At 38.0% G+C, this 14,848-nt stretch overlaps 1 protein-coding gene across 3 annotated transcripts in view; it reads left to right on the forward strand.

Annotated features, from left to right (window-relative positions):
- Positions 1-533: 533 nt before the first annotated feature.
- LOC121328588 (tyrosine-protein phosphatase non-receptor type 11-like) overlaps positions 534-14,848 on the forward strand; it is a 52,731-nt gene continuing 38,416 nt past the window's right edge. For 2 of the 3 annotated variants that reach the window (XM_041273375.1, XM_041273376.1), the window contains exon 1: positions 534-657. In XM_041273375.1, coding sequence (XP_041129309.1) covers positions 644-657 — 14 coding nt within the window. In that variant the 5' untranslated portion in view covers positions 534-643. Of the gene's footprint in view, positions 658-12,830; positions 13,165-14,848 lie in introns of those variants that run through there. The other variant, XM_041273377.1, reaches the window with a different exon arrangement.

The raw sequence follows: 14,848 nt of genomic DNA on the forward strand, positions 1-14,848 counted from the left end.
TCTAAATTCAGACCCAACTGAATTAGTTTATTTTAGCAAAAGAGATAATAATTCTCCTGCAAACCCTGACATAAGGTTTCTGCTTTTGTGTGAATGGTTCTGCATGTATTAATATGTTCCAGTATTTGTTGAAAGGTAGGGTTATCTCTACCATGTATTAATTATACTATATTATATCTGTTTGCCTTTCACATATATGACTATATACTGTACTTGTAAATTTCCAAACGCAAGCTTTTATGTAAGTGAGACTCCAATGCATAGAATTGTGATCCATTTCACTATTTACTGTGAGATAAATCAGGCCCACACACTGTACATGTAATGTCCCTCACTAAGCTGTCCAATAATGTCCAATAGTTGGTTTAAAAAGTTCAGCAATTGGAGTCTTATAATGAAGTTTTAGAGAGATCAGAAGGGAGATGTAAGCAAGTAATTGTGCTTGGGAGTAGTTCATGTGGAGTAGGTGTACTGTCTTTTTAAGAAAGAAAAAAGCCTCGGGAGCGAATGGTCCAGAGGCGGGGACTAGAACTGTTACATTCTGCGAGTTATGTATTGTTTAACACAGAGACAGATGCACATACAGACACAGCATTAGGAAGGACTTGTCGATTTCAAGGAAACATAGCATTTGGAAGCGGACATGACTTCTCGCAGGTAAGGCACGGCAATAACCTTACACGCGATTTGTTTTCATCAGGTTACATAAACCCACGGGTTGTGGTTCACGAGGGTAGGGTCTGATTGCATATCCGACTTGCAGTTTAGTGGTCTGGGATAATCTGCTACTCCAGAACCCTGATTGCCGCCAGGCCCCTGGCTTTAAAACAATATTCTTGTTTGTAGCCGGTGCCCGCTGTATGCATGTTGCAAAGCCTCAGTTTTTTTATTTTTTTTATTTTATTTTTTTCCCCCAGTTGCATTGTTTTATTTTGCCTCATGTTTTGTTACAGCGTTGCAAAATGCACCTTTGACGTATGTTTTGTGTATTATTTTGGAGGTACTGGTACAGTACCGCGGTTATCTGCTTGAATACGCTTTATTCTAAGGCACTTTGAAGTGACTGCGTGGGCTGGCTAGCAGTGTATTCTTCATGGCTTTTCACGGAACGTCACATAGAGTCCGGAAAGTAACGTCGCGTAATGACAAATGAGTGCTCAATATGTACCAAAACATCTTCAAATGCAGACTAAACAGTCTTCATTCACCGTACGCCATACGATATAATATGCAGCTATATATATATATATATATATATATATTATATATATATATATATATATATATATGTGGTAGTCTTGCAAAATGCAGATGCATTACGCCCAGTACCGAGCTAGTTTCCCTTTAAATAATCACAGGTAATAATAAATATTGTTCTGTATAAATTAACAATAGTAGGGTTCGGAAAGTTTTGTTGATAATGGTATTGGTTAGGATGCTGTATTTAGAGTGATTATTTTAATACACACACACACACCCATGCCGGTGTTGTGCGTGTCTCTGTATACACTAAATATATCTATGAAACTGAAAATAAAGCAAACTAGTTGCCTAGTTTTTGCACTGTTCGGAAGTACACTTTGTTTTACAGTGTTGTGTGACTGTGTACCTATGAAAGTGCTTTATTCCGCAGCTTTTCTTTCAAGTGAAGTACTATTGATTTTGTGATTCAATTAGTGTTGATATATAATTAAACTGCTTTTGGAATCGTTTTTGTTTACTTTAAAAAAAAAAAAAAAAAAAAAAAAAAAAAAAAAAAAACACAAAATACTATACTGTAAATCAAAATATAACAGTGTTAGAATTATAAACTGTCAACATTTTAGCGACATTTTTTTTTGTTGTCGTTTGGAAAGCCACACAAAAAAGCCATTTGCTTAGATACGCTTTTTTTTTTGTTCTTATTAATATTAACAACCCTATGTCTGTTTGCACAGGTGTCCCTCAACTTGCTAATGTAAATTCGGTAATGGACGAATATGTGTTGTCTTTGAGAGCGAGAGAGCCAGCCTGGTGATGGATAGAGCCCAGGCAGGCTGAGGAAAGGGAAACTATACCATAGCTGTCACAGACCTATCACTATTAGCTCTTAGTCACTGCCCTTAGAAACGAGAAGAAAGCCTCCGATAGCCTCCTACTGCTGCAAGAAGCAGCCCTGACAGGCAGCCATTGCCTTAAGAAGCTGTAAAGAAACAAGAGCGGTACAATAATCAACTGGGTGATTGTATTTATTAAAAACAAAACCATTTCATCTTCTATTATATGATAATGTTTAGAAATTCACTATTTTGTATATGTTGTTCTTTTTTACATTTTTTTTCCCCCCAAGGTAATATTATTGTTGTGTGGTAAGCAACAGAGGCGGCATCTAAACCAGATAGATTCAGCTTGTATCTCAAGTCTTTTCTGAATCAGTGCAGTTCCGCATTCAGCTTTGTTTTGCCAACTACATGGCCGGTGGCAATTCTGAAATAAAACACGAGCCATGGGTGTGAACAAGCATGGGTTTACCAGATATCCCTGTGGGGCTAACTGGGTTATTGCCACTGTATCTGTGTGTCAAACTATCAAGTCCTTAAAAAAAACCCCCAAAAAAAAACACATATAGATGAAAAAGGCAACGTTAAATGGACTGTTTGATGTGCCTGAAAGGTGCTTGTTGTAATGTATTAATGGTTTAGCGTCTAGACTGGAAAGACAAACAGCCAGTTATGCTTGGGTCAGGGCTTGCAGAATCAGGGGAATTACTGTTCTTTGAAAACCTTTAATAATCCTGAAAGTACTCAATTAAAAGCAAAGGCTTTTCCATATTTTGTAAACTTTATTGCATCCTTATGCTATACTCACAAATCTCTAATCAATGATTGTGGTTAACAGCGCACTTAATCATTCTGCTTTAGGAATGTATGAATCTTTGCCACAAAGAAAAATATGTTTTAGTTTTCAAACCAGCTGGTGTCTTATTGCTGGTCTCAATAAGATAAGATTGTAAAATGTAAACAAGAGTTTGATATTCAGGTTTTTGTAGAGCTCATGGGGGCACGGTGGGGAGATTTCTACCAACTATAAGAGAACTATTTTGGAAGCCAACAGCCGTTTATAGAAAAATAGCTTCATCCATCAAACCAACCAACGAACTACAAAGATTCAACATCAACAATAGCTTCCATTTATAAAACCCCATATCACGTGCACACCTACACATCTCAAGACGCTTTCCAGTTTTAAAAAAAATACAATATGTAAAATAGAAATAAACAGACCACTCATAAAAACAGGACATACATGAAAGCAAATTGGGCTATAAAAGCAGATAGCGGAGAACAACGAGAGACTCTCTTCTCAAGGGCCTTCATCCACGTGAGACCGAACAGATAAGTCTAAAGACCTTTTTTAAACTGAGTGGCAGCTCCTGATGTCAATGGGGAGGTCATTCTGTAGCACAGGGGACTAAAGGAATGACTAGCGAGTGCAACCCGTTTCAGATCAGGAACAACCAGCAGGCCAGCCTGGGAGGAGCGAAGGGTACGAACCGGCTGGTAAAGACAAAGTAATTCAGTAAGGTGAGCAGGACCAGTGCCATTTGAGTGAGCGATACGTCAGGAGAAGTAGATTAAAAGAGATTCGGTACTTGATGGGAAGCCAGTGAAGTTTAGCCAGGACTGGTGTAATGAGGTGGTACTTTTTCGTGCTAGTCAAGATTCTGGCAGCTGTATTCTGAACGATTTGTAAACTGTCAATTGCTTTAGATGTGAGGCCTGCAAACACTGGGTTACGATTGTCAAGCCTAGAGGTTACAAATCAAAATGAGAGAAAAAACGTCGAACTCTTGCAGTCTTCCATAAATGGAAACAAGAGGATTTGACAACAAAAGACATTTGTGACATGTAAGTGTACCCCAAGGCTCTTTTATAGAAGCTGAAAGCTGCAGTAGATAGTTAAATAACTAAACCGAAAAGAAGTAGCGTTACCATAACTACTCAACAAGATTCACCCCCTTGAAGTTTTCATAACTGGATCTGTGCAGATCTAGGGGTGTGGGACCTCATTTATCCCATGCAATGTAGTATACGGCATGGAGCCAGCTTTCAAAACCTGCTGGAAGACCAATTACTGTAATAAACCAAGGTGAAATTCACACAATTTAACACTCAACAGTGAACAGTAGACTTAATAACAGTAGGAGAAAGCTGTATTTTGTTGATTGTCTTTCGGGTTTTAGATAATCAAGGTAGAGTCAAATCATTTAGCTTTGTTAAATCAGGCAGGTGATTGTAGAGCTGGGGAAAAAAATGAATGTTTGATAACAGCTTGAAATGTATTCGGCAAAAAAAAATACCTTTTTAATGTAGGTATGAATACTACTGTTATTGTCCAGCTAATTAAAAAGGAAAAAATATTCAAATATGAAAAACCTATTTCCGTCCCATTGTAACCATGGTGACAGGCACAATTAGATGACATCAGAGATAGCTGGGCTCTTTGTGAGAGGTGTTGTGTGTCTAAAAGATTACCAGGCTAAGGCTTGTTTCTACTGAGAGTCTGCAAAAATAAAAATTGCACTGTGCCCAGGTGTTAGAATATCAAGAATTAATAAGATATTACTCACACTTTAAGTTGATGATAACTAATGCAATCTTCTTTTAACCTGTGCCCCAGTAACACTCTGTCCATAGTAGATATAAAAAATATTACATTGAGCAATAATAGATGTTGATCTGCAAGTGGAAATGATGCTGTTGAGCTGATCTTGGATCATATTCTGTAGTTTAAAAAAACAAAACTAAGTGCCAATGTCCCTGTTCTTTCTAGGAAAAAAAATTCATGTTTTGACGTGCGTAGTGTAGTGTTTAAACCAGTAAATGAAACCTGCTAAAAGAACGAAAGAGCCCCGCACAGGATGGTGAGCAAGACAGGAAGGCAGAAAGCCAAGGTGGAGCAATAAGATAGCTTACCGAAACTTCCAGGAAACTGTGGAAGAGACTTGAGACAGATAGGAAGACCTGCTGACAGCTACGAAGAGGTTTTTACATACAGCCCTCAGCTGAGGAGACTTCCCCCTTTTACATACAGCCCTCAGCTGAGGAGACTTCCCCCTTTTACATACAGCCCTCAGCTGAGGAGACTTCCCCCTTTTACATACAGCCCTCAGCTGAGGAGACTTCCCCCTTTTACATACAGCCCTCAGCTAAGGAGACTTCCACCTGTCTAGCAAAAATCTGTCAATTTTCCCTAAATATGCAGGGAAATTTGCATCAAAGACCAGTCCCGCCATGTGGCACATTTTGGTGAATACTCTGCCATGCTTAAACAGACAAGAGATAGTGGGGGTCACATGTACCTAAAGCTAGGCTGGCTCTTAGTTAAACTGGAGTCTTTTTCATTGGTATTGTGTTGTGTTTAAGGGTTTTAAAGGATTGGCACCTCCCTGTTTGAGTGTGCTGGTAGAAAGGACTAGCACTGGCTCTACTTTACACCCTTAGGATTCTGAACACGTTTGGGAGAATTATCTTTTTCCATATCGTGGAACTGTTTCCATAGTAGTATGAAGAATGAATCTGATAATCTTTCTTTCTCTGGTTTTCCTACCAGTGCTTCTCCTTCAGCCCGCATTAATAGATATGTCTTATTTATACTGTTCTTTGAGGTGAATAAACAAGACAAGCTTGAACTACACATGTTTTTCCTGTGTTTGTACTTTGCAGTTGCCTTTTTATTGTTTGCCAGGACCCCCTCAATGGGTAAATCTTCTGGTTAAATAAATTATAGGTATCTCAATATAGCCAGACACACATGGCATAGTCAGTATATTCTAATGCAACACTGTGGACCTTTTAAGGATGCACTGTACTGTATATATGCATAGAACTAAGGGCCAAGAGATTTCTGTTCTGCCTCCTCCTGAAATAATACAACCAATGTTGACCTCATAATCTTCTGGCTTTTTTTTTTTTTTTTTTTTTTTTTTTTTTTTAACAGCCAGTGTTTTAAAAAAAACAAGTAAGTTAAATAAAAAAATAAAAAAGTTTCCCCTGTACCACCTAAACAGAATGTGTTATTAATGGCTGCTTTTGTTCCACTGTACAATACCTGGTGAGGGAGTTATGGTTTGTTGTATTGGTTGCTTGAAAATGTGTTTCTTTTGGCTGAAGTGGCGCAGCTGTTAAATGTTACAGCCAAAAGCATACATATGTTTTCAGTATTTTTTTTTTTAATGATTAACTAGAAAAAAAATACCCACTGGTTTCCCCTCTGGTTCTTTAATGTGAATGGTAGCCAAGTAACCGATAAGCAAAGTTTAAGCACACCGTGCAAGGCGCATTCCAGGAACTAAAAATAAAGATACAGCACACAGCAATCATTCGAAGCACGGAGACAAACATCCAAAAACAGGAGCGGATTAGGCTATTTTGAGTCGCATGCCTAAGTCGGAATCTGGTTTAATGTTAATATTCATATACAGGATGGTGTTTAACCCCAGTCCACCTCGCTGACACTGCTAATGTATATTCCAGCTTTCCCAGGACTAAGAAAGGACCCCTTGTTTAATACTTTAAAATAGAACACACTGAATTGTTTGTTTGATACAATACAAGTAGTAAGTAGCCTGTATCTGTAATTATTGAAACAAACAAATTAGTTTTAGTTTTTGAAAGTTTAAGGAAGGAAGAACTTTTGTTTTTTATACCTTTTGGTCAAACATTGGGTTTTTTGACATCAGGGACTTGGCTGATAACGATTTCTGAAAGTCATTCTTGTGACTTTGGGTGAGGGTCTGTGTAAAATAGGTTCTGGTGATTTTTGGCATATCTGAAAACTCGAAGGTGGTACATTACCACTCTGTTAAACGTGGCCCAGGACCAAGTTTAATATCTCGTTGTCAGAAACTGCAGGTTACACAGTAACACACAAACTGGTTACTTGCAAACCTTCTCCCTGCTTCTGATGGGCTGGACTATCACTGCTGCCAGGGGTCACCTGAGGGCAGTTTACTGAACAGCTTTACCAGGCATTATGAGATTAAATAAATACATGCAGAGCACCTAATGAATTTCATTTCAGTTCTGCAAGGCCAATTAGGCTTAAATATCATGGAAACGCAAATTGAAAGGGACAGTGTCACATGGAATTTACTACTTGCACGGGGATATTCCACCTCGATGAACTTTTTAGCTGGGCCAATGTGCTGGAATTCAGTAAACAGGTCATTGAAAATGTAATCCTTGATCTTTGCCGTACAGAGAAAAATAAGACCTGTTCCAGTGTAAAAACGGCTCCCATACGTCTCTATTTTATGGCTCTTCATGGAACTGAACAGTTACCGGTGGACCTGCTCCAAGTTACCTGCCCTCTAATGTTATGAAGCACGACTGATTTATGGCCGTGTATTGGAAAAGCAACTTATTGGGTCAAGCAAGGGTTCTCAGAATTGGGCAGAGCAGTAGGGAATGGGATAAAACTAGAGACTCTGCATTATTATTAAAAAAACAAACAAAAAAAAACAAAAAAAAAACACAACTATATACACCCCCTGCAAGCTTCACCTTTGATTACTTTCCATACAGGACGATGATGCAATATCTACTCTCTGACCCCCACCCCTTCGTTTTCTCATCTTTTCCATGTTTGGCATTTGACTGCATGCCTCAGAAAAGCAGGTATGACATCATCACCCTGTCTAGAAAGGATGAGCATTCTGCACGGAACTGAAAAGGTGAAAAACAAACAAAAATAAACTGTGCCCATGGGTCATTGAAAGCAATAAAAAACAAACAAGGAAAAAGCATTGCTACTTTATCATTGGAGGCAAGCTGTGTTAGTTCATAGTAGTGCTGGGACAATTATTCAGATATTTGCACAAGCATTGCTTGTGTTCAGTGGCAGAAGTGTCTATTCTGATTCATTCATATACGATCATTTATAACTGAAATAAATAACATGCATTCTACTGTTTTTCTGTAGCCTTTAATCATTTAATGGGGTACTGGGTTTATATTACTCATATAGAGAGAGAGAATGTGTGTATGTGTATATATTATATATTACAGCTCTCAAGCGATTACAAATATTAATCGCGGTTAATCTTAAAATTAAAGACATTATTTTAAGATTAAAAACATTAATCTCAGTTAATCTTGGTTAATTGCATATTTAATTGATACAATTACTGCATCCATTTCATTTAATTTTATTATTATTATTATTATTATTATTATTATTATTATTATTATTATTATTATTATTATTATTATTATTATCCAAAAAAACAACACGGCATAAAAACCCTGTCTTCCTATTTCTGGATTCTGGATCCTCTTTATAGATTTATACTTATTTATAATCCAGCATGTGTTGATAAATTGTTTGAACCAACTGCTACATTACAATGCAGTGCGCTTAGTGTGTTTAAATATATATACAGCTACAAATAATATTTATAAGAATATTTGTACACATGTTTATGTTTGTTTGTCCGAGTGTAATGTTGTGCTGCTGTGAAGTGAGAGGAGGTTAAAAACTCTAAAACCACAAATGCAGAAGAGCCTGGCTCTTTTGCATAGTGGCTAAGATGCTGGTTTGTTGCACCAGCATTAATCTATAGTAGCTTACTGTGTATGATTTTTAAACATCCACTTGCAGGAATTGCCTAAAGACAGTTAGCAGAATCGCTTATTGATCAAGCCAGTAGTGCGGTTGTGAAAGATCCTGAGTTTAACAGAACTCTGCCTGAAGCAACAGTCAAAACCAAAAGGCACAGAGCAACACATCTTGAGTTTTTAACAAAGTAATGAATTTATAAAACAAATGAATTGGCTCAGTTGCCTGAGTGACAGTTGAAACTACATCCATATTTAGAAGCAGTTCTGTATCGTAACATTATGCCTGTAATGTTACCTGATGTTCTCTTTTTAGCAATACCATTGGAATATGTTCCTAAAAGTAACGCACATCATTGTAAAAACACAAACATGTCATTAGATTTCAAATCCTTATTTGAATGCTGTATGCTAAAGGAAAGCTGTGTATGTGCTGCAAAGCAACTTTCAATTTTAACAAAGAGGGAGGCACTTCAATATTGAAGGTTGGAGCAGCATGCCATGTGTTCTGAAATGTGCGATTTTTATAAATGAAAATGCTTGTTAATGAACTTAATGAGAAAAGAAATTGTGTACGGGTGGAAAACCAACATCTGGTTTCAGAGAAATTTATTTTCAACGTCTGCTTTGGTGTGTTGCTGAATTTTTTTGTTCTCTTTTTTTTTTATAATACCAAACATGATGCAAATAAAAAAAAAAGAATAAATCGTTTTTATAATTGATTTAACTCTTGCTTTATAAGCTCATGTTGGAAGTTTCAGCTTTGTAGGTGTTTCCTGTAAATTGCTTCATTATGGAAAAAATTGTTATACAAAAGAACAATATGTCATTGATCGTAACTTCTGCTGCAAGTACCTTAACAGATGGGGCAAGCCTAATTGGGGACTGGGCTTTAAGAATGTAAACTGGACAGTCAACATGGTCTGCTTTCTGCACAGGGGGCTGTGACGGGCTGTGTAGTAAAACAAGGAGTTATATTATAGTGTAAAACTAAACTTGATTAAGAGAAACTGCTGCTCTAAAAATGAATCCCCCCCCTTAGGTTTTATTGCTTCATGAAAATTGTAGTATCCATTGGGAGGGGCAGAAATTCCAGTGAAGGTTGACAACTGGAATGCCATTGGCTGATAGAAATAACCCTTTCTTATTTCTTTTTCTCACTTGGCCACTCGATAAAAGGTGAGCCAAGGTGTTGGGCTGCATTTGGACCGTTTTAATGTGAACGAGCGAGCCCCCTATCCCAGCTGCTTTCTAAAAATAACAGTCTTGTCTCTACTGTCGACAATAAATACAGAACTGGCAAACCTTCAAAGCAGAAAGAGAACATTCTATGTATACTATCCTTTGTCACTTGTCCCATGGCTTGAACTAACCCCACAGTAATAAGCGTTATGTAACAGTGGAAGGCAGTTTGGTCCATTGCAGCAGGTCCCCTTGCTGGAATGCGTCTACTGTATGGAACCAGTTGACTTAATTGCTTACTAATATAAGCAGCAATAAGCTTTTCAATTAGCAATTGTGGGGTCCCGGACCCCGAACCTGGGTTAAAATCTCCCTTATTTAGGGAGCTCCCGAGTGGCGAATCCGGTAAAGGTGCTCCACGTGGAGTGAAGGATGCACCCTATAGTTTGGGGTGGGGGCTTAGGTCGGCCAGGGTGTCCTCGGCTCACCACGCACCAGCGACCCTTGTAGTCTGGCCCTGGCACCTGTGGGCTTGCCTGTAAGCTGCCCAGAGCTGCGATGTCCTCCGATGCTGTAGCTCTGGGTTGGCTGCATGGCGGATCTTCAGAGTGAAAAGAAGCGGTCGGCTGACGGCAGACGCTTCGGAGGACAGCGTGTGTTCGTCTTCGCCTCTCCCGAGTCAGCGCAGGGGTGGTAGCGGTGGGCTGAGTCTAAAAAATAATTGGATATTTCAAATTGGGAGAAAAAACAGGGTAAAATCAATTGGCAACTACTAAATAAAAAAAAATTAAAAATCCCTTATTTCGACATATACAGCTACGTTATTCCTGGAGGCAATGGCCTGAGATGTCTCTGTTGGGACTCATTGGGTGCCTGACTAGTATGAGATTGCTGAGCTCAGCTATCTCCAGCTGATTTTCCTCCCTAACCCCATGGGAGTGCCAAGATCGGCAGCTTGGCACGAGCAGGATTCAAACCATGATTGCATGACTCGCTGTCCTCCAAAGTTCCAGTGCTTTTACTAGGTGAGCCGCTGAGGGACCCTATTGTGTTTTTGATGCAGAACAAAAGAAGCGGCTCTAGACATATACCTGTTGATTTGTTTCACAAAGGGCACTGGGGGTTATGCCATCTAAACTCCCATTTAAAGCATATCAGCATTAAAACCCATATCCCCTGTTGGCCCAGGCTTGGACTGGATGCTTTTTATTTGCAGCCAACTTGGCTTGGCATTTGCAACAGTTGCGTTGATGTGGTTGCCAAAACTCTATCCCTTTCGCTGACTTGGCAAGGGATCCAAAAGAAAGTATCGGGCATATTAACATTTTATTCACAACTGTTACAAATGGCAGTGGTGGAGCCAACATTCATGTGGGATGAGATAACAAAAGTGAAATCTCTATACAGTAAATGTACAATAGAATAACCACCAAGTAATAAATGGATCACAAAGATGTTCTAGATACATATTTTCTCAATCGCTAAAACTCAATTACCAATACACCTTACCAGGTTATCAAAACATTTAACACAAGCCCTTAAACTGACGCACTGGCTCATCTTAAACTGCACACATTTCTTATGCAAATGATTCCTCTTTCGAAATGCATTTACTGTCTGCTATTAACACTATTTTTTTAAACAAACATTCCACACATGGACATTCAGTTTGCTGCACTTAACAAGCATTTTAAATTCTGTTCTGCTGTATACAATCCCTCCTAAGAAAGACACATTTTGTTTAGAAATGGAGAAGCTAAGAGGCAGTCGATGTGTTTGTGCCCCTGGAACAGGGCTCTTCAGGGTCATTGGCTGTTGGAGTGGGCATGATGCTATATCCGTCTACATTTTATATGCGCGGAGCTTGATGCCAGAACTTGGCCAGTTCAATATTTCGTTGTTGAAGTGATGGCTTCCAAAAGGTGCTGATAAAGTTGAAACAATGCCAGCAGCATGCCATTGTGGAAGTACTTGGTCCTAGATGGAGAGAACCATGCGTGCTACAATATTCTAAAACGGGGTTGTTGCCCACTGTTGAATGTTTACTAGTATCACGTGGCGCACTGCATGACCAGCTTGTCTGGCTCGCTGGAACATGGCAAAGGAGGCAAGCCCAAGCATTTTGTCTTCCTGCGGGACTATTATAATAATCTAAAGAGTAGTAGGTCCAAACACCGCCTCCTGGAGGGGTAATTTATTGACCTACTTCTTAGCATAATATATATATATACACAAAAAGACGGTAAAATGTTTTCTGAAAATCAGTTTATATATATATTAGTTAATTGTGCTTTTAGGCTTGTATGCCTTTTACAAATACAAGCAGTTTCTTTAAGAAAAAAATAATAATCATTTATAAAGTATATTTAAAAACCAAATAGTAACAGAATTCGACACATTTAGTACAAGCCCGGTGATTCTCAAAACATTTTGTCTAATTGTTTAAGTACAGTAAGTTTCTGTTTTGTGTTAGCAAGCTGTGTTAGGGCTATTTTTGGCAGTAAGGGTTTTCCCCAATCAACAGCAGAATGTGCAGTACAAGCTATGTGATACAGCAAGAAAGCACAAGACTGGAAACGGGATAAGAATAAATGATGACTTGGAGCCGAGGAAGCTCATCCTATAAGTGTCACATTTGAAATTGACTGTTCCAGAATTAGCATGGACCTGTACTGTACTGTATAATGTGTTTATCTCCTCAACAGTGTATCTCATGGTTGTTTTCATCATTCAGGATTCACACTTGATTTAGTGAGTTATAAGTGTACCTAAAAAAATAATGGTAACTGCTTGAACGCAATGTGTTGTATGCATAAACTTTATCTTGTATTCCCTTTTAACTGGATATCATAGACACAGTTTATTTAATATTTATTTATAATTTTCAAACTTGGACATGTTATCTAAGCTTTTGCACCAGTGTAAAGCTATTTTGAGTATTTTGTTTACTTGCCAGTCTGCAAGTTTTTTAAAACCATTTTTTAAAACTACTTAACTCTAGAATTTAACCGTTCTTATTGCTATGCATCAATGTTTTTTTTTCTTTTTTAATTTGCTGTTTCTAAGCTATGCCTGCGTTTACTTGCTCAGATAGGACACAGACTTCCTCTTCCGTCAAAGGTTTGTTTCATGTATAAAAAAATAAAAAAAAAAGGTGGTAGTCTCTCGTTCACATTATCTTTAAAGAAGCTGTAATTGCTGAAGGACTGATGGCAGAGACACTCCTCCAAATCCGAGATTAAACTGCACCCTCCTCTCCTCTGACCACCCCCCCCTCCCTCCCTCCGCCCGGCCTTACTTGCCTAACTGTCCTGTGGTTTTAGTGGATTAACGGCTTTGAGTTTTATTCTGGCGAGGGTTGACAAACTGTGACAAGTATGGTGAGGTAGGGAAGCTGTTTATTTCTCTCTTTTGCTCTCTCTCTCTCTCTTCAAGTTTTTCTTTTATCTTAAAGCAGCAACTGACTTGAAATGTCGGGGCGCTCTGTGCTGGATCGGTGGGCTCGTGGTGGTGCGATGCATTCCTGCGGTGTTCCTGAGTTTAATTAAGGGGTTGATCTCATTTTTAACCTGAGACAAAGTTTACACTCTTCAAGAAACAGTCCTTAAAAAAAAAAAAAAAAAAAAGTCTTTAAAACACATTTTTGATGAGTCCTAGTATATGTAGTGTCCTACTGTTATCTTAAAGACGTTGAGCATTGAAGCCCAGTCTTCTTTTTTTGTTATTAAAAGACAGCCATGACTAAACGTTTTACCTTTTAGAGTGCTGAAGAAAAGAAAGAAAAAAAGACAGTACTGTATCATCTGTTGTCTTTTTTTGGGCCAAAAGTGTTTACTCAGTGTTTTTGGAGAACACTTGTAAGCTTGTCAGAAATTCATGCATTCGTACTGTTAGTTATAAACCAGTTTGCCTGCAGATATTTATAAGTTCGAAGACATAGGATTCTTTGTAAGTGTAAGAACTTGACTGTTCTTTTAAGTTTCTGTTACATATACAACATTCAAATAAAAAAGTACTGTTTTCTAGTGGGGCTTTAAATGAGGGAGGAGAAATTGGCTTCAATGCAGTGTTTAATGTATATCTATAGTGCTGCTTAGCAGATATTATAAAACTGCTTAGCTGTTGAAAACATACAATATACATTATTTAGTTTTTATTTTGTTAATTTGATTTAAAATATTCAAACCAGGATTAGTTTGAAGAGAAAACAGACAACAAAACACATCGAAACGTTCAGCTTTATCAAAACAACCACTGTGGCTGGATATTTACTTTTTTTTTGTTGTTGTTTTCCAGATAATGAATTTCCATGACTCAGTTTGGTTCTGCTGTGTTGGCTGAGCGGGGAGGGGGTACTAATGTACTGTATGTGTGAACGTTCTGATAATATTGTGGATGAAAATGAAAGCAAATTTTAAAGAAATTTACAAATTGAGAATTCAGCTAAGAACACATGTATATCATACATGATACTAACTTTTTGGAAATTACTGTGTAATTATAGGTTTATTATATACAGTATTTGCATTATCACTTGGTAACTACTTAGTAATTACTGCCATTTGTATTGTATTATGGTAATGATATAGTGCTTAACTTTAGTCAAAACATTAGTGTACTTGATGTATCTAAGAATATATTCTCGAGGGCACAGCCTTTTAAAGTGTACTTGTTTTATAGCTTCTAATTATTTCCTAAGTAATCCTTTTCAAAATCCCAGTTGTATTATGTGCTGTAACGGTACATTACTGTACTGCTTCATTGTGTAGCAACTGAAAGAGAACTTTGATGGTTCCTACTAAAATATAAAACGTGGTGATAATAGGTGGAGTTGAGTTCATGAACAGCCTGGCAAAATAAGCTTTAAAATAGTGTTGAGAAACCAAAAATAACTGCGGAGGATCTCAGTCATTCATTTCTGCTCTACAGTATATGCTACTGTAAAAACCTTTGTATAAGTCTATTTTCTAGGTGTTTTTAGGGGGGGGGGGTCCTAAAAAAGGGGGTCGAGTTATACACCGGTGTGACCTATATGCTTTTTCCTGAAATTGTTGTCACAAAAAGGGTTG

Source organism: Polyodon spathula, chromosome 16 (assembly GCF_017654505.1).
Source record: "Polyodon spathula isolate WHYD16114869_AA chromosome 16, ASM1765450v1, whole genome shotgun sequence".
In the NCBI taxonomy this organism is placed as follows: Eukaryota; Metazoa; Chordata; class Actinopteri; order Acipenseriformes; family Polyodontidae; genus Polyodon; species Polyodon spathula.